General features: G+C 36.6%; 1 protein-coding gene across 1 annotated transcript in view; it reads right to left on the minus strand.

Annotated features, from left to right (window-relative positions):
• The window catches only part of LOC134158324 (protein eyes shut homolog), a gene marked incomplete at its 3' end in the record, with an annotated part of 365,244 nt that overhangs the window by 120,966 nt on the left and 219,822 nt on the right, over positions 1 to 24,456 (minus strand). Inside the window, exons 14-18 of the mRNA XM_062608120.1 lie at positions 23,189 to 23,293; positions 11,094 to 11,216; positions 9,177 to 9,290; positions 7,886 to 7,999; positions 7,322 to 7,435 (exon numbers count right to left, since the gene is read on the minus strand). Coding sequence (XP_062464104.1) covers positions 7,322 to 7,435; positions 7,886 to 7,999; positions 9,177 to 9,290; positions 11,094 to 11,216; positions 23,189 to 23,293 — 570 coding nt within the window. The remainder of the gene's footprint in view (positions 1 to 7,321; positions 7,436 to 7,885; positions 8,000 to 9,176; positions 9,291 to 11,093; positions 11,217 to 23,188; positions 23,294 to 24,456) is intronic.

A 24,456-nucleotide genomic window follows, 5' to 3' on the forward strand; every position in this document is an offset into this window, starting at 1 on the left:
GACCAAAACAGTGTCTTTATCTTCCCCTGCTCTTCCTGACAGTAATGAAGACTCCGGAAATGGCCAGTTATCTGCCTCCGTAGCCCAAGACCAACGGGTGGGCGACAATGGTTAAGCTTAAGGGGCAGAACACCATTTGCCTCCCCTTATCTTCCCCTGGCAACCCATTTTCAACCTGTTTGGTTGGTGTTCCTATAGACAACTGACCCTGCCCGTCTGCCATACCCTGTGTAGCACTGCCAACCTCAACAGCACAACAGACAATTGGGACGCTTGGGTACCCTATTCGCCTATTGCCCCAAATGAGCCTCAGGAGTTCGAATTATCAGGGGCTGTGCAAATGGATGCCTGTGTGGCATTTAGTTGGACAAGCGCCCAAGCCAAGGTGAATGGTACCGTGACAAATGTAAATTCTAGTCCTTTAGTTTACAGGAACGCCAGCGTGTGGTGTGAGTATGCTTCCCACAACACTTCCCACTCTACCAATCATCCCCTGAAGTTGCTCAGTGGAATGTTCCTGATTTGTGGCAATCGAGCCTGGCCTGGTATTCCCTCTAAAATGAAAAGGGGACCTTGTTCTACTGGAAGACTGACACTGTTGACCCCTAACACTTCAATGATTCCTGATATGTCTTGACGGCACCATTTAAGGCGCTTAAAACGCTTTGTACATAGTTTTACTGCTAACTGTAGATCTGATATAAAGTTTTGGTCACCTGACACTATTATAGCAGCTTCTTTTCTTGCACCAAGTGTGGCTTCGGTCGGGGCCTTGGCTCAATTAAACAGACTGGGTTGCTGAGTTGCTAAGCAGACAAATACTACATCGAAGGCAATTTCTGATTTGTTGTTTGATGTTGATTCTGTGAGACATGCAACACTGCAGGACAGAGCCACTATAGACCTTTTATTGTTGGAACAGGGACATGGATGTTGAGAGTTTGATGGAATGTGTTGTATGAATCTTTCTGATCATTCTAATTCAATACATGCACAGCTGAGAACCCCAGCTCAGCTTACCCAGCAATTGCAAGTGAACAATGACCTAGGGATAACTAGATGGTTGTCCTCATGGGGCATTACAGGTTGACTTAAAACACTGTTATTTGAAGGACTGCGCTTATGTATCATTGTTATTTTAATCATTGTAGTTGTTAGACTTGCTTATAGTTCCGTGATGGAAACAAGTGAACAGAACGACCCACAATGTTTTGCTCTCACAAAAGAAAAAGGGGGGGATTGTTGCAGAATGGCTCCAAGAGCAAGGCCATGGATCCTTAGAGCAAAGCAAGGTGTAGGCCTCACAGGTAACCGGAAACCGGATGTGGGAAGAGAATGTGAAGGAAGCTGTGTAGAGCTAACCAATACTGTTGTGACTAGTAGGTGTGGCTAAACACCACGCCGATATAAGGGAACTGCACCACGAATAAAGTAGAAGCTTGCTTATCACCCATATTTGGTTGGTGTGTCTTGCTTCTCCTCACCGCTAACATATATGCATAAAACTTGAAGGAAGCTGGTATCAAACTCAGTTTTTTTACAGCCTAAGACCTGTGGATATAATTTTCAGATATAGGAGTGGAGAGCTTCAGTTCAGGTGGCCAAACCCTTCAGTGATTTGAGATCCTGATCTCATTTTCTTAAAATGTGAGAGATTGGCCAGACATTATTTATAGCAGCTGCTATCATTTTTTTTTTTTTATTACTTTTATGTGTGTATTCAACAGATGACCCTACACCATAAATAGGACACCATGTAGAAAAACAAAACTGCAAACCTTTGTTTTACCAAAGAAAAAAAAAAGCCAAATTTGGTAAACTTTTGTTTGAGCAATAGCAATGTCCTCATAATTTGTAGGGTAGCCAGGGAAAATGCAACAATATTTCAAGTCTTAAAAAAATTGTGGTTTGCTCATATTTTCTGGAAAATTAAGGATCAGATCCATACAGATTCTCTTTTGCAGTGAATATACCTTGTATCATCTACATAACTTATATCTCCCTCCAACTAAGGATCTTGTGCACCATTCTCACAGATTGACTAATGAAATTCAAATCCCTTTTCTGCTGTAGATGACTGGATTTACATATGCAGTATCCCAGAGTAGTCAGAGCTGTAAGGGCTTAGAAATTTTTTCTTGTGGATCAAAATGTGTCCCAAGCTGCAAACTCATAGCAAAGCTGAAACTACAACATATACCTCACTGAATTTGTATGTGCAGAGTTCAGCAAATAGGGCTTTTAAAGATGCTTTTGTGTTCTTGGTGCTCTTCTGGAAAGCTACGGATCTCCTGCAGAGTTTGTTGTATCTGCCAGACCCATACAGATATCTTGTGTACCCAAGACTGCCTAAATTGACACTAGAAATGACTAAGCAAAAGACTTACACAATTGTTTCATTTTGGAAGCAGGAACACCAGAATTTATGTATCTAGATGGTAACTTTTCAAAACAATAGAAAAATCAGGAGAAATATCAGAAAAAAATCCAAAGAAGTTCTGCAGTGACTTCAAACACAAGCCAAGAGCAAGTCCCAGTTCATACTAATTCCTACTTAGGCATTGTATAACTTTTTTAGAAAAACCTTCTCTATTGCTTAGAGACAATGCATGTTGTCTACGTAATACACCTGCCACTCTGCTTCTCTACCCACAAAAAGCTTCTATGTAATGCAAAGTGTGCTTCATAGTTCCAGGCATCAGTTTCCTTTTTCCCTAAATAAAATTTTATTTGGCTGTTCACTGTCAAGAGAATGGCAGAACCAGGTATAAACTGATGTTGAACAGGAGATATTCTTTTATGGTCTAACACAGAGATATACTAGAAAGAGCCACAGGTCTTGCATAACTGCCTTTTTTGCAGGGTCTTGGCACAGGAAGACTGAAATTTGGCCTATGAGCACTGAAAAAGTAATTGCTCCATTATCTCCACTCCAGTTTTTTTTGGCTTCATGAGCACTTACATTTCTTACTTATTATCTGTTTTGCAATTAGCTCTTCCCATAATAGAGTGTCCTGTGCTGAAAACTCCATTATTACTCTTGCTTTTCAACGGACTTCAGCATTTTTTTTTCTGCTGAGTTGCCTTTCTCCCTAGTTTACTTTCTTTTGCAACATGTTTAATGGCCAATTACCATTTTTGCTTTAACCTTAATTGGAACACATTTGGAGATGTGTCATTAAGGCTACAACAAATAAGTAGACATTTCCTCAGAACTGAATTTCAATTTTCCTCTACAATTACATATATTTGATTAAAAAGGTCGTACCTATTAGCAGCATCTAGACCAAGCACATACAGCGCATTTTTTAAAATGAGTCATGCAGTAATCTGGATCAAAGGATAAACTTCTTTGCACATTGCTCCATTTATTAAAATCAATTTACTAAGCAGGGGTTTGGGGTTTTTTTAGTTTGCCTTTTTTTTAAGGAAAAAAAGCTCCAACCATGTCAACTCTTACAGGGCTATCACATATCAAATATACAATCTCTACCTCAATTCTTACTTCCTGAGCTTTCTTTGGGAATAGCAGAATACTGGTTCAGTCCGTGCGTCACAGAAATGTTGGTAGTCAAAAATTAGTTTGGGTCACCTTTTCCTTAAATACCACTGTAGAAAATAGGGAAAATTTGCAGTTTGGTGTGGGAACGCAAAATCTGTTCTTAGCTTTTAATCCCAAATACGAATAAAGCAGTTTTATAAGTCCTACTTTATTTTCCATAAAAACTAGCTGGTCCAAAAACTGTATTGGGATCATTCTCCTTTTGCATGCTAAGAAATACTGAAAAACAGCATGCTCAATACAGGGACAATGCCCCTTGTCTACACTCTTAACAAGGACTATGTCTAATAGCTATAACTAACTTTATTGATGTGGCTGTATAATACATAAAAATGTTGGCACTCCGAAGTGGTGAACAGTGAACTTGCATTTATTACTACAAACCTGGCTGTTAAAAGAATATTTAAAGTTCTGCAAGGTTCTTACAAAACACCAAATCCATCAATACATCTAAATATGGATGGAAAGGCTAATGACTGGGGTGAAGCACTTAGAGGTACCTTGAAAGTAGACATGTAATATTAGAACAACTCAGAAGTATAAGAAATATTCATTATGTAGTAGGCCAGTTTTACCAAGAAACAGTAAACCAGTGTTTATCAGTACAGCATGTGAGCATGTCTTCTACCAAGATATCTTTGAACAACTGAATGAAATGCAGGAATTCCTCCCCTTCCCTTCACACAAAAAGCAAGTTCCAGGCAAAATCTGTAAACTGATGTTCTTCTCCAGCTTTAAATTATATGAAGACTTAAAACTAAGAAGATGCGAAACTAAGGAAAACAAATAAAACTGTAGCAATCCAAAAATAGTTTTGATTTTGCTGGCGCAGCTAGAAGAATATAATGGATATTTTTCAGCCTTGTAACAAAATAACTAGCTTAAGATAAGAAATGTACTTTGTTAAATTCTCATGGAGAACAGCAAGTGACTGAAAAAATATGGAGTGATTTGAGGTTTGGAATTTTTTTCTTTTTACTCAGCAGAAAAGGATGTGGAGTTTTTCATTGAAAATGAAAGGGTGTATTGATTTCAAAATACGAGTATTACAAACTTCTTCTTCCTGTTATTCTCTGTAAATAATTTTTTTTCAGGTCTGCATTTAACGTGCTTCTACATGGAACAGCATGGATAGAAATATAGGTAAAGTGTGGATATATATTTTTATATATAGATAAAATATGACAGTGGGGACTATAAAGTTTTCTAATTCTTGAATTGTGTGTGAACAAGACAGTATTTTCTGATAGAGACATAGGATCTTTCATTCTACCTTGCAAGAAACTGTTAGGAATCCTAAATGAGATACAATCTCACAGTATGTTTCTCACACACTGCTCTTCTCTGAAAGACTTAATATCAATTCTGTAATAACTGTGATACTATTATAGAAAGGCTACAATTGTACAATCAATATCCTAAGAGAAAAGTTGTTATAATAACTCCCCAGCTAGGATGCTATAATGGAATCAAGCTCATAAGAGGGCTGAGAGGCCTTCTTAACACTATAATAGATAAATTGCTGCCAAAGACTACCAGTGATAATGTATTGGCCAGAACTGCAGCTGAATGTACTTCTGAGCTGTTTGCCTCCTGTTGCTAATATTAAAATCTTTTATTTGTCCTGCACCCAAATCAAGTTCATCTTCCTTCCTGCTCCCAGTTCCAACAGTTACTTTGCCAGTAGGGGGCGCAACAGAAAACCAGCTGATCCCTTTCTCTGTTTCTGAAGAACTTAATTTCAGAATGTCCTGTGATAAAAAATGTCCAATATACAGGACTATCAGTGTTGTACCTCAGATACGATAGAAAATGAGCAGAAGAGAGAGATATTTCTAAAATAGTAGCATATTTGCAGGGACTAATACATTAGAACAAAGCTGAAGCAACTATACTAGATATTTACTTAGATTAAATCTTGTATGAGAAGAAGATTATGCTACAGTATGTGTGAGTAGCAGCATGGTAAATAGCGTTTCATCATTTAAGTGTGAGGTGTAAAAGTTGTAATAGTAATTTGTACTATACAGGTCAGTGACATAACACCAGTGAAAGCAGACAGAGAATACGACTGTCATGTCAGGGTAATTAGAATATATTCACAAGCACATATAGTATTTGTGACACAGATAACTATTATAAATGGCAAAACCATATTATATAAGTCTGCATGCTATTATTGTTCCTCCATTTGGCCTTAGCTGCAACATATGCTCAGTAACTTCAAGGATTTCTGTGTGAGTTTACACAGGAATCTGTTCAGTAATAACATAATCTGGTATAAATTTTTTTTCCTTTAATCACATCTTGAGCTTCCCCCAAACCAAGGGCAAAAGCGAAGCTACTGAAGACTACATTTACAGGAGTTTAATACTAAATAAACAGATGGTGTAAGACTGAGGTAAAGTTATCATATGAAACTAATTATGCTTTTATTTATAACACCATAAATCTAGGTAACATTAACACAAGAATTTGATCTTGAAAAGTGCTGAGAAAACCCTGTAAAGAAGTAAACAATCGCAAAGAATCTTGTATTTCAACAAGAATCCTATAGATTCTAGACATTCTGTACCAAGAATATTATGTTTTTAGAGAAGCTCAGCTACCACTTACAAATCTTTGCAGCAGGGTTTAACTTTTCTATCAGTTGTTAGACACTGCTAGCTTCCTGAAGGGTAACTACAGAAACACTGACTTTCTGAAATTTTGATCATTTACTTAAATATCAAAATTAATACTAAAGTCCTCTGAAAATCTTTCTCCTTGTGAAACAGTTACTTGAGAGACCAGTATTTCTAACCATGCACTGAAAATTATTTTACATCTTTCTGAGCAGAAGCAAGTCTGATACTGCAGTACTCATTTACTTGTATTATACTACATTTTATTTAGCGGAACATAAATTATAACTAATAAAAACAACAAACTAAATTTTGACCATTAACTAAAATAATCAGAGCAAATATTAGAGCTCACTCTTTTCTCACGAATGATGAATTTAATTCAACAATCTTCCCTAAAGGGAAAAAGCCCTGCTGTCTCAATATACCAAGAAAATTGCCTTTGAATGATTATTCCAGAATCCTAAATATATACCATTACATTGAACTGCAGGAGGAAAAAATGTGCTGATGTTTCATTTATAAATCAACAAGTGCCTATAATTGAGATTATCACTTGAACTAGATTTGCTTAAGAAACAACACAATTTGTTATTTTATATTATTGTAGCAGTGAGTGTTTAAAATTAAACCCTCAAAATTTCTAAGAAAATATCATAATAAAGCTTGTTTTTTAAGTGTATTTCCTTTAAATACATTCTTTTAAATTTCAATAGAAATAATCACACAAAATTTATGGATTCCAAGATAACTATAAATTGTTTTCTGATAATGAAAAAATAATTTAGAGATTGATCAATCAAATTAGGGAGGAAAATGTGTAGAAAAGCAACCAATCTTTGCAAAGGCAGCCTAATTTTGTAATAATTTTTAAAATAATCTTATTCTGTTAACAAACTAACTTGAAAGTATCCAGTTTTATTAATAAATAAAAACTCGTAATAGATTTATAAACAAAGTTTACTCAACATTACTTGCAGCCTAAGGCATAATTGGCTGGTCACTTTAAAAGCTTTGCCTGGGAAAATGAAGGACTAATAATGCTGTAGGAAGGTGAAATGAGTTCAGACAATTGACAGAAATGCTTTCTAAAGTTAATTATGTTTGCTTTCCCCTCTCCCTTGGTGTTCATTACCTTTAAACGGAGCCACACATTGGCAGAAATAATTACCAGGTTGGTCAATGCAGGTGGCTCCATTCTTGCAGGGAAATGAAGCACACTCATCTATATCTGTTTCACATCTTGCACCTTTGAAAAGATGAAAGATTTGAGCGTACGTTAAAACAAGCAGGTGCCAATTTCTAATTCATTTGCACCACAAGAATCTTAAGCAACTTGTGAGGAGAAACTAATATAAATCAGCCAAATAAAGAGACACATAATAATGTCAGCATCCATTAAATTCTTATCACCACAAACATATAACAACTTATTTTTGAGTTGCTAAATGGTAACTAATCTTCCCTCTGTGTGGAAGCTTTGAAGGCCTTTTTAAATGCAGGCTAATTTATCTTGTGCTCTTTATTTTACAGATGGAGTCAGTGTTCCAGTTTGTTGGTAATACAAATGAAACATTAGACCAGGGCAGATAAAGAGAAATGAGAAGGAAGCACAAGCAAATTAGTCAATAATGCCTTAATGGATGTTTTGTGGACTACCTCCATGTGAAGAGCAAAGTTTTCTATGAATACAACTCACCAGTAAAGCCAGGCAGACAGCTGCATTCATAACCACTAATAAGGTCTGCACATGACGCGTTATGAAGACATGGAGAAGAGTGACATTCATTTATGTTTGCTTCACAAGTTGTGCCTATAAATATACAATCAGGCAAAGAGAAGAGAAGTTACTGCATAGCATATAGAGTTAAATACCATCTTTAACTGAAGATAGTTCACATGCTGGAATCCATTTGACATCCTTTTTACATTCAAATTTAGCCATCTATGACAGTATGTTGATATTTTTAATGTTTAAGCTATTCACTAGTTTTCTTAAAAAATAAAAACTACAGTCATTGAACAGATTCCCAAGGCTTCAAGCAATTTTCTTACTACATAAATAGAGAAGAATCGAAAAAAATTGCATTAAATATGACAGACTGCACTGCACTCACATGAGAGAAAATATTCCTTGTGTTCATGATAAGGCAACAGAGGTACTCCCAAAAAATGGAAAAAGAGGTCCAATGTATACAAGAACACAATGTATTCCAGTCGAGACTATAAATAACAAGCACATAGCTATTTAAAGTATAAAATACTCAATTGCTAATATTTCTAGGGAAACTTAATTTTTTTATCATTTGAAGAATAAATGAAAAATTACATCAATTGTGTGGTTTGGGAAGTTCAAAAAATCTTACTAATTAAAAATGCAAATGATAGCTGTTCTGAATATAGCTAATGGTAGAAATGTAATATTTTGCCCTGTAACATTTTGCCCTGTAACATTTGAATTACAGGTTGTTTTGTATATCAGTGACTAAAAATCCATGATATTTAAAATATGATTCACTAAAAATAAAGTGGATGCAATTTAAATTCTTAATCTGAGCTGAAAGTAAAGAATAGGTGCAGATACTAATGCATGCGCTTATCAAAGTGATTACATTTTTTATATAAATTGTACAAATATGCCAAGAACAAAAAAATTTCCCATTTTTTTTCTCTGATTCTATTACATTAAATCTGCTAGCAGTTTAAAAAGCTTACAGAAAATAGTATCTCCTATTTGCAAAATTTCATTGATCTTCCCACTGGTTCATTTTCAACATCTAAACCGTCAGCCAGTAAAAAACACCTAGTCCTATGCTGTCATAAAAGCAAATTAGATAACTTCAGTCAAGATGCACTCATGCTGAATTTGCATATTTACAACCTCTGATGACACTAAAGTAAGTATACATGCATCTCATCCAATGTGTTAAAAAATTGGTGTAACACTCAAAATAGATTTATGAAGTTATAGTTCTATGATTTTTTAATACCTTGAAATCCATCTTGACAGATGCAACTGAAGGCATTCAGATGATCAACGCAAGTAGCTCCATTGTGACAAGGGTCACTAAGACACTCATTTACCTCAGTCTCACAGTTATTACCTGGAAATAAGTGAAGGATTCATTCACATGGTGGTGAGTTACCAGTGAAAGCAGCAACAATAAAATGAAATAACTGAGGTTAGGTGCAGAGAACTTTTATCAATGAGCCCTGAATTGTCTTTGGGGAATTCATTTCTTGTTGATTAAAGGCAAAAGTGAATTGAATATATAATACTTAACAAAGATCTGATGAGAATTGTATAGATTAATTTACAGAGGTAATAAAAAAAATTCATTTTTTCATATTTTAAAAGCAATAAAGTTTTGAGTTTCCCTGAAGCAACATAAAAGTTTAAGAATGATTTCTAATACCAAATATTAAAATACCACAGTCTTTTTCTATAATGTTGGGGTTCTTTTTCCATTTATTTCTTTTTTTTTTATTATTTTTTTTAAGGAGATCTTTATGGGAAATACTGGTAAAGCTTCATATTATGGCTAGATATTTTAAATCTTTTTTGAAACTAATAGAATGTTAGATACTGCCATATATTTTTAAATATGCAGATACACAGAAATGAAAAAGAATAGGTACGGATTTGCACTTGAAAATGATGCACCTAATATTTTTTCTGGCCTTCAAGGTAAAACAAAGATCAGAAAGTGTTTATGTGCATTTTGCATGTGAATTATCCAAACAGATGATGGATTCAAATTTCCTATTACTTATGCCTGAAAAGGAGGTGAAAAGTTCCTGAATGTTTCAGAGGCATTTTGAGGACTACATTTGGACGCAGAAAATGTATGACCTAAAATTATTAATCAATTATGTAGATTTAGGAATTTAAAGAAACATTTCAATAAGATAAGACTTCATCAAGAATTACCAATAATAACATCAATTTTACTTTTATATTTTGATAATAAAAGAAACCAACCATAGAAACAAGACATAGCATTTCACTATATTATAGACACAAATACTACAGCTATTAAATTACAGATCCATCATCTAAATGGATGCCTACGTTAGGACACAGAGCAACAATTTAAGAGGTGTAAAGTCTACTCAAGAACTGAATTCCTCTGGTTGTCTGTGTCTTCCGCAATTATTGAGAAAGATTCTAGAATATTCTTATTCCTGCTTCAGGAGACCCATCAGAGTCCCTGCAGCTGGATAGGATGAATCTGGGCTCTAGATCTGATCTGCCACTCAGGGAATTCCTATTTCACTTGATTATTTTATCATAGAGGTGATCAAAAAGTCAAAAAAATCTGAAACTGTGTCTGGAAAGACTTTCTTTTTTGTATTTGTTTGGGTTTGTTATTTTTGTTTGTTTTTTTTGTTAACCCTGTACTCTGAAATTACCATGACAGTATGCTGACATAACCAAACTAATTTTAATTAGTAATTTTAATCTAGTCAGACTCTGTACTAATGACAATGAAGTGGTGGGGTAAGCTTAAGCATGAATAGTTAAACCTGTCCAGGATCTCGGATGTGTATTTGGCAGTTAAGGCCCTTGTTACTGCAGCCTTACTCTTACAGGAAACACAAAGCAGACAGATTAAGACCAGCTTGCATATGGCTGGGAGTTGCAATCACACCAGTGTAAGACACCCTGTCTAAAATAGTATAAAGTAAGAATTATCAGGGTGGAAATAGTCTCTTGTAGTCATTATTTTTTTACAGCTGAATACTCTTACACAGCCAAGTACGTCTGTGTGCCAGGAAATAAAAGTTGCTTCTTTCTGAATCAGTAGCACATGGCTAATTAATATGTATTGCTACTTTTGAATAACCTTCTTTTCTATAGTTTAGGACTGACTTAATCAGGTTAAACAATACTCCTTTGAACCCACCTATAAAACCAGGTGCACAGAAACAAAGGTAGCCATCCACTATGTCTTTACAGATGCTGGAGACTCCACATGGTTGTGACAGGCAGGCAGCAACAGCTGCTTCACAAAACTGACCAGTAAAACCTGATGAAAAATAGAGTAACAGAAGACAGAAAAAATGTATTATCACATTTAGTCTGAGAAAACAGAGGAAGGCAAAACAAATTTTGATGAGAACTTTTATGTTCTTTACTTATATTTAAAAATAACATTTAAAAGTTTCAGTTTCATAATCAAAGCAGTTCTAAATGGAATAAAAGAACTCCAGGAGAAAGCCATACTCGCAATAATAAAACAAACCCTTCAAGTTACAATGGGTCTTCAAGAGAATTTGGTAGAATGCCAAATTCTTCAAGAGGTTTTATGCAGATATTCCCATTTTTATTGAAGTATCAATAAAAACACTGTTGATGAAAGCCTTCTCATTTTTATTGTGGTATTGTGTAGACCACACTAAGAAAACATCCTGTTTCCAAGCCAAAAAAAAAGAAAATTGTCCCAATACATTCTGTAATAAAGCTGATATTACAAGATCCAACAGATTAGGCAACCTATTGATTTTGATTTTTTGAACCAGTTAACTTACAGTGAATAAGAAACCTAATCTGATGAAATACTGAGTACCTGTGCTTCTCAGTCAAGTGCTACATAAGCACAAAAATTTAAAAAGAAAATCTAAGATAAAATGAGAATCTACATTTTACAGCTAAGCTATATTGGCCATAGTATTCTAGTTTCTGAAGCCATCACCCAGAAATTAAGTCACATGGTTCACTGATAACAACACCTTTATTTTAAAACATACACACTAAATAGTTGTAAATAAATATTCTTTTTTTTCACTAAACCCCAGTTGTTTTCACATCCAATAGCTATTTTTTTATTAATTGATATAAAGGAATTAAAAATTCACTCATTGAATGTGGAGCAAGGTTGCAAGTGCTGAACATAAATGCCAGGTTTCCAACTTTAGACATTTTGTTGTGACTTTTGTCATAACAAATGAGTCAATTAAAGCATAAGAAGTATTACTTTCAGTTCTTTTATTAACAAAACACTAAAACTTTCTAAAGACTTTTAGATTCTTGCAAAATAATGTTCTGGAAAAGATCAAAAGAGACTGGACCAATTTATTATAATTTAATAATTACAGCATGAAAAGTCACTAAAGACTTTAACTAGAGATTTACTTCAGTGAGCTAAATATCATTAATTCCAATGTCTTAAAAACTTGGATACCAAGTCTGGCTGAAGAGCTGAACTTCACATGTCACTTCATTTAATTTCAGTAAAGATTTATAAAAGAATGGTACTCTTCAGTAGCATAGGTATTGCCAGAAGAGATTCTGGTGTGCCATTGAGTTACTCTATATCTGACCTTGCGCTCATCAGCATTTTACTCAATAAGGAGAAAGTAGAAGCAGCCTCATTTAAAGTTGTTAGAAATATGTGTATTCCTATAGAGTGCTGTGATAGCTTTTAAAATTAAACATAACCCTGTTTCTGTAGATTTTATTAAGTAATAGATTATGACAAAATATTAAAAGTTTAATCCTGTTTGAGACTAGTCTTCAAATTAAAGGAAATGTAAACCATATCTTTAGGGCACAACTGAAGAACTCCTGATCTGGAAGATTTTTTAGATTTTGAACAGCTGGTTACATGAGGTAAGACAGCAACTTCTGACCATCAAAGTAAATTGCTGAAAGATACTGTACTCTAGAAATCTTGGCTTCTATAGCAACCCTTTGAGGCATAAATACAAGACAATGCACATTAAAGCTGCCCTACACATGCAGTCACTTTGGTTTCTAAATAAGTAGATGCAGAAAAGTGTCTTCAAGCTATGTTTCTATTCCATCCCAAACACCAGCTGTGCAATGCTTTCACATAACTGAAGAATTCTTCCCTGTTGACTGATATTAAAAATTTAAGCATATCTCATTTTTGCCTTCATCAAGAGCTGTTAACATCTGCTTACTGAAGTACTACATAAAACTAATATAAAAAATTATGATAAAGAAGTAAAATGGAAACATTAATCAATGATGGTAACGGGTATACAATATAACTGTAACATGTGCTTATATGACTGTCATCCACGCAGAGATACTGAATATAGAAAAGACAAGATAAAAAAAATATTCATGCTAACTGTATAGATTGCAAATAAATATCTTAACCTATGTATGCTTTTATTTCTGTGTTTTAAATTAATTACCAAAATATTGCAGCATGGAAAAATATATAAAATTATTGTACTAAGTTGAAGAACAAAGAGTGGTGGTTTTCAGAGACCAATTTTATTATTCAACAACTTTTTTGTGTAAGGTTTCTCATCAAAACAGATTCAGCAGCAGTGCTTAAATATAAATAGAATAGTACTTACAAATATAAAACTAAATGAGCAGGTGTAGGTTTATTTTTCTGGTACAGGCACTCAAAAGACATTTTATGAATTCAGATAATGGAAATGTAACAGCAAAGTATTTTTTTAATTTTTATTTTATTTATGAAATGCTGCATTTACATTCTTCAGACATTTCTTTCTGACAAACCCAAATGCCTCATGACAAAAGCGATTTTTACTAGTCAGACTGTGACACTTAAACTCTCCAGAGAGATCACTGCATTGTGATCCATTCTGACATAGTCCAGCCACACAGTGACTTATGGCAATTTCACTATATGGCTCCTTATATTCTGGATGGCAGATACATTTGAAGCTATTAACTGGACCCTCACATTAAGCTTTATTGTCAGGGCCAGCAGGGTTTAATGCAAATTCATGCATTTTTAGTGAACAAATATTACTTCTGGGGAAAAAGTTAATGCTTCCTGTTAAAATTACAGCTGGGAAAAGCTTAAAGAGACTGAAAGAAACAAATGTGAGAATTTAATAAATTCATTTGAAAACTCAGAAAATATTTTCACTGTCATTAAGTTTCTTACATACTAACAGGTTTTGAATTTCTCCTTATTTGCACTGGATGTGATAATAACATACAAGCCATTTTATTTGTTCAGCTTTTGAGGTAAAAGCGATTGATATTGTTTTTGTCATTCAACTCCTATCATAATGAAATAATACTTTTGCTTGGGTCTTCTCAAATTTCAAATATAATGATTTTACTTATTGCAAAATGTATACAAAATATAAAAACGGAAAAAAAATGCAATTATTAATAGCATAGTTTAAAAAAATAGAGAAAGAGTAATAAAGAGTAAAAATCATCTTTGGATGAAAGACATGGAAAAAAATGCTGCTGTTACCTCAGGCAATACAACAGGAAAGTGATTTATTGTGACCATCTGCTCTAATAAATACATTGGATTGTTGTATTGAAGAAACTGGTTACAACAATAAAACACACTGTGGAAGACGCAATTTTCTTTGTTGTATCCTTCTTGTGTATATGGTTTCTGGAACTCTGAGATCAAACCCCACTAATTCTCCATAAAGACAACTGACACTTCACAGTTAGATTACAATAACAGAATTACACTCTAAAAGTCTTAAAAACTTGTCCAAAATTAAAGAGACTGAGAAATCATACACATCCAACTTTAAGAAAGCTTTTGTATTCTCTGATGACAGCTCATTTTCACAAGCAGACTTCCTGATATAATAACAGCTGCAATCTGAAAAATGGTATTCTGTTCCAGTGAGAAATTCAATTGTTTTATTTACCAGTCTAGCTCAGGGTAAGTCAAAACTTATGTTTATGTACACATAATCCAAAAGAAAGTTAAAACACCTTGTATGAATGTGTTGTTATGAGTATTTAGGGTGTTCGTACTGCAGTTACTTACCTACATATTCCATTCCTGGAATAAATAGAGAAATATTCTAAGAAAAAATAATTTCAACAGATTTGCAATTTTCTGCAATTTAGGTTTGAGGTAATTCAGTAGTTTTGAAACTTTTGTAAAATTTTCTCAGCTAAGTACTAAGTGAAAAGAATAAAGATCCTAGTGTAAAAGTCAGGTTTTAGCACATCATGTCAGCGTTTTCTGATGAAATAATATTTCACTGGATGTTCCTTAAAAAGCTCTATTGGCAGCTGAAAAGTCATCATTATAACTCACTTTGAATTTTATACTATGATTTTCTGGCAGGAATACTAAAAAAAAACATTTATTTCAGCAAAGACTTACACACATCATTTGAATTCAATTTAGTCTGGAGAGGAATCTTAAATAGCAGTGAGTCCACCTTCTGCTTACCTCTCACTCCCTTTGGTATCAACAAATACATGTACATTTTAAAATATTCTTGACACCAGAGTTCTGCCTCAGTCACATCAGGTTGTTTATGGTAAACATATATGTGACAGTGGTGGCAAGCTGATGTACCTGTCACAGTCAATTCAAAAGGATGTTTCATCTAGGCTACTGATGTTTTCTCTGAGATGGACTTGCTCTAAGATCACTTCTGATTCAGATAGTTCCCAGTGGATGGATCTCACAGGTGGACCTTGCAGAGCTAGAAGCATACCACATCTGAGCCTGAATCCACATGCCTTTCTGGATGCCTTCTAGGTTTTTATTAGGCAGCTGCTGCTGTCCAGTTTGTCCTAGTCACCTGGACCTCTCAGCCCTGGAGATTCGTTTTTACCTACACATAGGTAGTGTTCCTACACAGGAGAGTTAAAGGACATTGTTATTTCCATTTCATCAATGCAGTCCGTTGTGAAATCAAGACTGAAATTACAGGTTAGTATGAACTCTGTGTACCTGAATGCAAGTTATCTGGCATATTTACAAATTAACAAATTGTCAGATTAATCTGAGTTCTCTAATGGTAACAAGCTGTTCTCTTACAGTTTTCTCGCTAATTAATGGACACCAGTACTTTTCTGATAATAATCTTCATTCACCAAACTCTAGCACTACAGAGAATAGCATTTTTTTCCATGAATACCTATAGCTCCATACGGAGGCACAAATCCTCAAGAAGCAATAAGTTTTAATAGGTTTTGAGAGATGGGCAGTGGTTGATGAAAAACACATTCCAGTAATGTCATGTGGTGACTCTGTATGGCAGGTCTACATTTTAACACCACATTGTAGTGTTACTAGTAAAGTTCAGGTAGGTTTAGTCTAATAATTTAAACAACTTTTATTATTCATCTAGGGAATATGACAGCAAGGGGCACAAAGCACAGCCTCACGCAAAAGCAACACGATCCCATAGTATCCAAATGACCTGATGTTGTGGTTTAAACCCAGTCAGGTAATTCGTTCACTCACTTCCCCCCCTTTTCTTGCCCTCCCCCTGCTCTCGGAGGGACAGAGAGGAGAATCGAAAAGAATGCAACTCCCACGGGTTGAGATAAGAACAGTTTAGTAACTAAGGTATAACACAAATCACTACTGCTACCACCAGTGATAATAATGATAAAGGAAATAACAAGGGAAGAGAATACAACACCTCACCACCAGCCGACCGATAACTCACCCCCCAAGCCCGACCAAGCACCAACCCATACCTCCTCCAACCCCGCAGTCTCCCAGCCCTTCTGGGTAACTCCCAGTTACATCCTGGGCATGACGTGCTGTGGTATGGAATACCTCTTTGGTCAGTTTGGGTCAGGTGTCCTGTCTCTGCTTCCTCCTGGCTTCCCCTCCTCCCTGGCAGAGCATGAGGCTCACAAAGTCCTTGGCCAAACCAAAACATCCTTGTTATCAGCTCTGTTCCCAAGCTGAAAGTTCAAACACTGCACTGCACCAGCTACCAAGGAGGAGAAAAATGACTGCTACTGCTGAACCCAGGACACCTGAGCAGACTGAATGCTGGTAACCAGGGTCGGTCATGACCCAGTGATGACAAGGCAGCATGCAGTGACAAGGTAGGTCTAGATCAAGCTGGGAAGTCAAAGTCAGCAAGGCAAGGTCAGATTGGCAGAAGCCTAGTAGTACATTCTGACGTACGGCAAGGAACTGCTTGCATGAACTCCTGACCAAATATATCAACAAGGAGGTTTCTTTTTTCCACATCACCAGTACGTTGCTGAATCCCATTCAGCTCGAATTCTCTGGATCTGTTTTTGCAGATTATTGCCTAGTTGTTCCTGATTTCTATGTATTTGTTTATGACTGCCAAAGAGTACACACCTTTGCTCAACAGCATCTTCATTCTCTTCCGGAACATTACTAGAGGTTTTGCCTGTCTTTCTGACATTGGTGCAATCTGCAAGTTCAGTCACAATATTCCCAATTCAGTCAAGGTCACTGAGGAAGAACACTGATGAAGAACATCAGTGGACCCAAAGCACTTCCAGTGAAATTATTTTCCACACTGAATCACTATAATATTTCACTATTTTTTCAAGTGAGTTATGTTTCATTTAGGGATATTTTCAATAAGACACTGTTCCCTTGGTTTCCATATAGGAATGATGATGCTACTTCTTCCTTATCCAGACAGCTTATTGCCACCTGAGAACAGAAATTACAACGCTTTCAAGTATTTTGCTTTGAGAAATAAATGTAACCCAGTGACTGATGGCAATTTTTTTTGTTGCCTTCAGATGCTTGTAAGAGTTCGCCTTTACATTTTCTCTAGTATTTTTTAAAGAATTCAAGTTATACCTGACAGTTCTATACTTAAACTCTGCTCTTTTCTGCCATTCCGTTATTTGACCTATCCACAAGCCAAGAGCTCTGAAACCGCTCTGAATCATTTCTAAATACCAGAGCTGAAGTTGAGGTCAAACAAAGTATACTTTTATATCTAAGCATTTTGTAGATTCATTTTTCTTTCTTTTATGGTAAAGCCTAGAGCTCCAGGGACACTGGGACTGCAAAAGCCATACCAAGGGGAGAATGGGCACTGCACCAACACTGCACCTTCCTTGCCTTTCTCATCTGGACCAGCCATGGTGATGGGGAACAAAGCCTCAGCTCCAAGATGCCTTTCCCATTAAGGTATAGGGTTAGGGTTCAGGGAACCACAAAGCATACAGCTTCAGGGACACTGGGGCTGCAAAAGGCATGCCAAGGGGAGGATGGCATTGCACCAACAAAATCTTTGCTAACGATTCTTGGGCAGCAGCAGCTCAAAGGTATTAATGGTTTCCTAAACATTTCCTGTCTGTAATCTTCATGATTCAGTTTATTTTTTGAGTCACAGTATGCTTACTTCCTAACACCTTCTCCTGGAGTAAAAACTTTCATGTATACGCTTCTACTTCATAATAAGGCTTGCAAGAATTCACAGTCTTATTTCATGGTACAGTAAACTTTAATAACAGTGAACATCCCCAAAAGTAAGAATCTGATTTATTTTTTTCTGTATGTGAGTTTACTCTTAATCAGAATTACTGCTCCTTTGATTCAGTGGATTAAATTGAACAAAAATTGATTCTAGGTTGAATCCATCAATCCAAACATCTCAACTGACCCAATTTTCTGCTTCAAAATCAGTTTACTTTAGGAATCATGCTAACCATCCACTAATCCCACTGAAATAAGAAATATTTATGCATTCACTTAGATATAGCAGGGATAATATATCACTGAGGTCTAAACTGTAAAGAAGCTGTGTGGTAGATGTAAGGTTTTCTAAAAGGCAAAAACATAAGACCATCATGTAAGAACCTAAGAAACACCCTGTGTAGTCAGTGCAATGGTGCATCTAGCCTAGAACTCTCTGAGAGCAGAAAAAGAGATGCTATTTCGGGAGAGTATATTAGCTTGGTGACTTCTAGCTGTCTGCTCCCTTTGAAACTGCCAAGCATTTGGGTGTATTAAAGAAATCAGAGGATCCTTTAATATCCATCTACAGCCTTTTTGGTTGGGAATTTGTCTAATCTCTTACCAAACCTTCTGAATAAATTCTCTAGCTACATCACATATGGTGATGCAAACAAAGAAATGTCATATACTAAAAGGTTTTTTTTGTGAGTTTTAGTCCAAAATTCCACAAAGTTCTTCAAGTACCTTCTTGCTTCTTGTGAACAGCCTTCAGTGAACAGCAGTTCTGCTTTCAGCTTAACCCCTGCTATCATGATTTTCTTTCAAAGCTTCCTCTCTTTCCCTCATGCTTTTCTTCTACAAACTTAAAGGGTCCTTGCTTTTTCATAAGACAGTTTCTCTATTCCACTGATCACTTTTGTTGTCTTTCTGAACACATTCTACATATCCAACATCTTCTAGATTAATATTTCCTTAAATATTAGATTACCTGGGGAAAAGTTATAAACTTTAAAAAGTGACAACTCACCTCTTCCTTTGAGATTTACCAGTTCAAAGCAAAGTTTCCAGATGATCAACTACTGTTGTAATAAACTTTTTAATACACCACTATAGCACTTGCTTTTGTTTTTTTCCCTTGTTAAAATTAAGTATAGGTATGAGGCAATTTCCTAGTGGAAGGTTAAATTAACACATGGGAAAAAATAATATCCCAGAAATTTTTAAACATTTGTGCAAATTCTGGCTTTGGAAAAGCATTGCATATGGACAACCACTTTTTCAGCTACAAAGTTGACTGGTTGACAAAGGTGACACAAACGAAGGTTATGGAAAACTTTTAGATGTGGTCAAATGTTTATGGTCTTACAAACTGTGTAGGCTCAGGTAGTTCCATTAATTTCTTATCTGAAGTATTACATCTGTAAACTATCAACAGAATTGGGCAAAGATTCCTCATTTGTAATAGACTCCCAAGACAGTTTATGTTGGAAATGACTTCTTGAGGTCATCTGGTCTGATCCTCACCGAAAGCAAGACCAGCTAGATGAGGTAGTTCAGGTAACTGTCCTGTCAAGACCTGAATACGTCTCCAAGGACTGGGATTCCACAACCTTTCCAGGCAGCTTGTTTCAGCAGTTAGCCACCTTTGGGGGGGGATTTTGCCCCTAATATCTATTCAGAATGCTACTGCATTCCAATTTGGTACGTTGCCTCTTGGTTACCACAATTTTCACGTCCATGAACAGCCTTGTTGCCTTTCATGTATCCTCCAAGGAAGTAGTTATAAACCCTAATAAAATATTCTATTACCCTTTTTTTCAGGCTGAACAGGTAAATCACCTCAACTTCTCCTTGTGCACCAAATTGCTCAGGCCCTTGGCCATCTTCCTGGCCCTTTGCTGGACTTGCCACAATATGGCAATGCCCTTCTTTTAGTGGAGAATGTAAAATTTAGGTGCAGTCCTTCAGATGCAGTTTCACAAGTTACAAGTAGAAAAATAATCACCTCCAGACTTGCTAGCGACACTCTTCCACCAGCCAATACTGTGGTCATTGAAGTTGCAGATGTGTATGAAGAACTGTGATGATGAGACTTCTTCAAGATGTTTTAAGAAGGCTTCATTTACTTTTTCTTGATCAGGTGGTCTATGGCAGATGCCCACCACACAACCTGTGTGGTTTTGCCTGCTAATCCTTACCAATAAGCTCTTGACTGACTCATCGTTCATTCCAAAATATATATACCAGACACTCTCCTTTGCATAGTGTGAAACTGTCTCACCTTTTCAGTTTATCTTTCTTAAAGACCGACTATCCTTCCCTTGTAGCACTCTGTTGGCTATCCAGCCAAATCTTTCTAAATCCCATGAGATCACTGCTGTGCAACTGCACACACACTTGTAATTCCTCATGTTTCCATCACTGCTGCATGCATTTCTGCATTTGTACTAAAGAGGGACTCTCTCAGTTATGCCACTTTCACGAGTGTGAGAACCTCCCCTACTGTTCTGCCACCTAGGCATTTTCTCATTGCTTTATGTGCGTTCACATCTCCTTCTTAAAGCTATTGTCCAATGGTGTATCCAGTTTAAAGACCACTTGGCAGGGTAGGAAGCCTGCTGCCCAAAATGCTCTTTTTCCACTTTCTCAACTGGGACACACCTCTCACTGTCCCTCAGAGGGAGAATTAAAAGCCAAAGATCTGTCTGCAATTCCAGCCACACAGCCAAGAACTCCTCTGCATGACATGCCCAAACCTACTTAAGCCTTTGACTTTCCTCATTTCCTCCAGTCCCTTCTTCACTTTTCCTAGTGCTCTGTAATCACTCTTCAGTTTGTTCCAGGTCTCCCTTTGGTAGTACTCCCATTTGGTTGGGCAACCAGAGGCAGGAGTCTGAGGGCAAGATGAACATCAGCAGTATCTCCAAAGGATCCAAGATCCTAGCACATCTTCCAAAAAATGAACACAAAGAGATGGGCAGGAGGTGCTACAGGTGCCAGAGCAGAGATTCCCCTGCAGCCTGTGGTTCAGACCATGGTCAGACAGCTGTCCACCTGCAGCCCATGGAGGTCCATGGTGGAGCAGATCTCCACCTGCAGCCCCATGTGGGAGGACCCCACAACAGAACAGGTAGGTGTGTCCTGGAGGAAACCCTGTGGGAAGACCGTGCTGGAGCAGGCTCCTGGTAAGACCTGTGACCCCATGGTAAGAGAAACGCATGCTGGAGCAGGTTTGCAGCAGGACTTGTGGGGGACCCACAGAGAAGAAGTCTGTTCTTATGTCACTGCACTCTGGAAAAGACCCATGCTGGAGTAGTTCACAAGAATTGCAGCCTGTGGGAGGGCTCACTTTGGAGAAGTTCGTACAGAACTGTCTCCTGTGGGAGGGACCCCACAGTGGAGCAGGGAAGAGTGTGAGGAGTCTTCCCCTCAGGAGGAAGGTGTGGCAGAGACATCTGATGAAATGACTACAACCCCCATTCCCTGTCTGTCTGAGGAGGTAGAGAATTTAGGAGTAAAGATAAGCCCAGGAAGAAAGGAGGAATGAGGGGAAGATGTTAAGGTTTAGTTTTGTCCTGGTTTCAGCTGTAACAGTTGGTTTTGGTTTTGGTTTGTGGCTTGTTTTTTTTTGTGTTGTTTTTTTTCCAGTAGCTGGTGCAGTGCTATGTTTCGGCTTTAGTCTGAGAGCAATGCTGATAACACGCCAATGTCTTAGCTTTTGCTAAGTAGTGCTTATCCTGGTCAAGGGCTTTTCAGTCTCTTATGCTTTGCCAGTGAGGAAAGGCACAAGAAGCCAGTAGGAAGCAGAGAGAGGACACTTGACCCAAACTAGCCAAAGGGGTATTCCATACCACAGCATGTCATGTCCAGTATATAAGCTGTAGGGAGTTGCCCAGAAGAGCAGATCACTGCTCAGGTTGGGCTTGGTATCTGTTGGAAGGTGGTGAGCAGTTGTATTGTGCATCACTTGTGTTTATTGTTTGGTTGGTTTTTAGTTTCCCCTTTTAGTTTTATTTTCTCTCGTCTTGTTATTTCCCATAGTAGTATATCATTCTTCAGTTATTAAACTGTTCTTATCTCAGTCCAGGTTTACATTCTTTTGATTCTCCGCCTCATCCTACCCAGGGAGTGTGAAAGGGGGAGTGAGTGAGCGCCTGAATGGTTCTGAGTTACGGGCTGGGTTTAAATGACAGCAAGTTTTTATTTGTCATTATCCTACTCTGGTTTGCAATAAATTAAACAAATTGTTAATTTGTAACAAATTAAACTAATTTCCCCAAGTCAAGTCTGTTTTGCCCATGCCAGTAATTGGTGAGTGATGTCTTCCTGTCCGGTTGAGGAGGGAAGTGATAGAGTGGATTTGGTTGGCCACATGTCATACAAACAGGACAAACCCACCACAGCAACCCTTATGACAACTACTGTATAAATACTCCCCCTATGTTTTTGTCCTTCAGAGTATCATAAGAAATTTAAAAGCTAACATTTTCTAGTAAGAAAGCCTGAAACAATATCATTCTACATTAAAGAAAAAAAACTAACTTTGGGAAAGATTTAGAAATTCAGAATCCCTCAAAGACACTAGAGTGAATACCACTGATAGTATTGGTTGATTTCCAAGACTCTTCATTCATCAGTTTACAAGGCAGGATTTCTGGTACACAGGTTATATCTTGTAAATAAATTCTGCTGATACCAGCTGCATAGTAATTGTAGAGTTTGCTTAAAGAATATTTGCTTGGTCATTCTCTCTTGTCAAGCAAAATAAGTGACTACTTAGTTGTGTGTTAATGAAAAACTGTATTTCGTTCTTAAATACCACAGAACATTTCTCACCTAAGTATCTGACTTCCTACCTGGCAAACAGCTACAGTAAAATTCATCAATCAAATCATGGCAATGGCCTCCATTTTTGCAGGGCTTGGAGGAGCATTCATCAATATCCATGGAACAGTTTTTGTCTGAAAGAAAAGAAAATTAAACATTAAAGCTATAAATCATGCTGGGTTTGTGAAAGCAGAAAAGCCACTTCACAGTGCAAGTGACAAGTGCATAATTTAAGTTTTCTGGGTTGGAAACACTATTTCTACTTAACAGCTTTAAAACCAGAGATATTCATAGATCATAGCTGATAGTGAACAAATTAAATATTTTAAAGGAATAAGTCTGACCTACATTTGCAAATATGTTTTGTGTATTGTAGCATTACATCTGAACACCATAATTAGTTTGACTATATGCCACATTCTAAAAAATATTTTAGAGACTTAATAACCTTAGTAACAATAATAAGAAAAATATTTCTCAAGGCTGCTTCCATGTTTAGATGAATGCAGTAATTTCTCAGATCCCAACAGAAAACCACAAATTTCCTCAACTGTTTCTTCATTTTTCTGCATTTAAAGAGAGTTGATTGAGTTGGAATTCAAATTAATTCAAATCTGAAACAAAAGAAGTATAGGAGAATATATAGAAGACTATCTAGAAGACAATATACGAGGTGGAGTATGAAAACAATTAACTCATTTGGCATACCAAAGAAAACCCACAGTTCCTCGTCTCTCTATAGTGCACTGCATTAATACAGAGCAAGCCCTACCCTGGTATAACTTATATTGTGATCTTTCTGATCCAAAATTGATCTAAAATGAAAGAACAACTGTAGAGGTTAAGAGTTTCCATGAACACCAGAAGCTACTCCAGCCATATAGAAGGAAAACTGTAGCTGTGACAGATGTAAGCAAGCAGAATGGCCACTGGTATTCTACACAGAAAGTGGTGGAAGGATCCTTGTGTCACTCAAATTGGATATATCAGGTAATGCCTCCCAGGAATCTCATTCTAAGGAGCTGAATTCAAGGATCACATGGGGTTTCTGGGGTAACCAGCACTCAGAGAATTATAGATTCATTCCATCAATAAATACATGGCTGGCAGAGGGCATAATCTGGCGCTTTTTCTTAACCATATGATATTCTTTGACCTAACAGGTAAAAATAGAATCTATGTAAAAATCATACAATTGATAGAGGGAAAAGTGATGAGAAGGCGGGGGGAACCCTCCTCTTTACACTGTTTCTCTAAAATAATTATTTAGAAAAGGCTGTAAGGGGAACAAAGCAGA

The sequence above is a fragment of the Pezoporus occidentalis genome, unplaced genomic scaffold, assembly GCF_034315485.1.
Source record: "Pezoporus occidentalis ecotype Australia unplaced genomic scaffold, CSIRO_AGI_Poc_V1 ctg13, whole genome shotgun sequence".
Taxonomy (NCBI): Eukaryota; Metazoa; Chordata; class Aves; order Psittaciformes; family Psittacidae; genus Pezoporus; species Pezoporus occidentalis.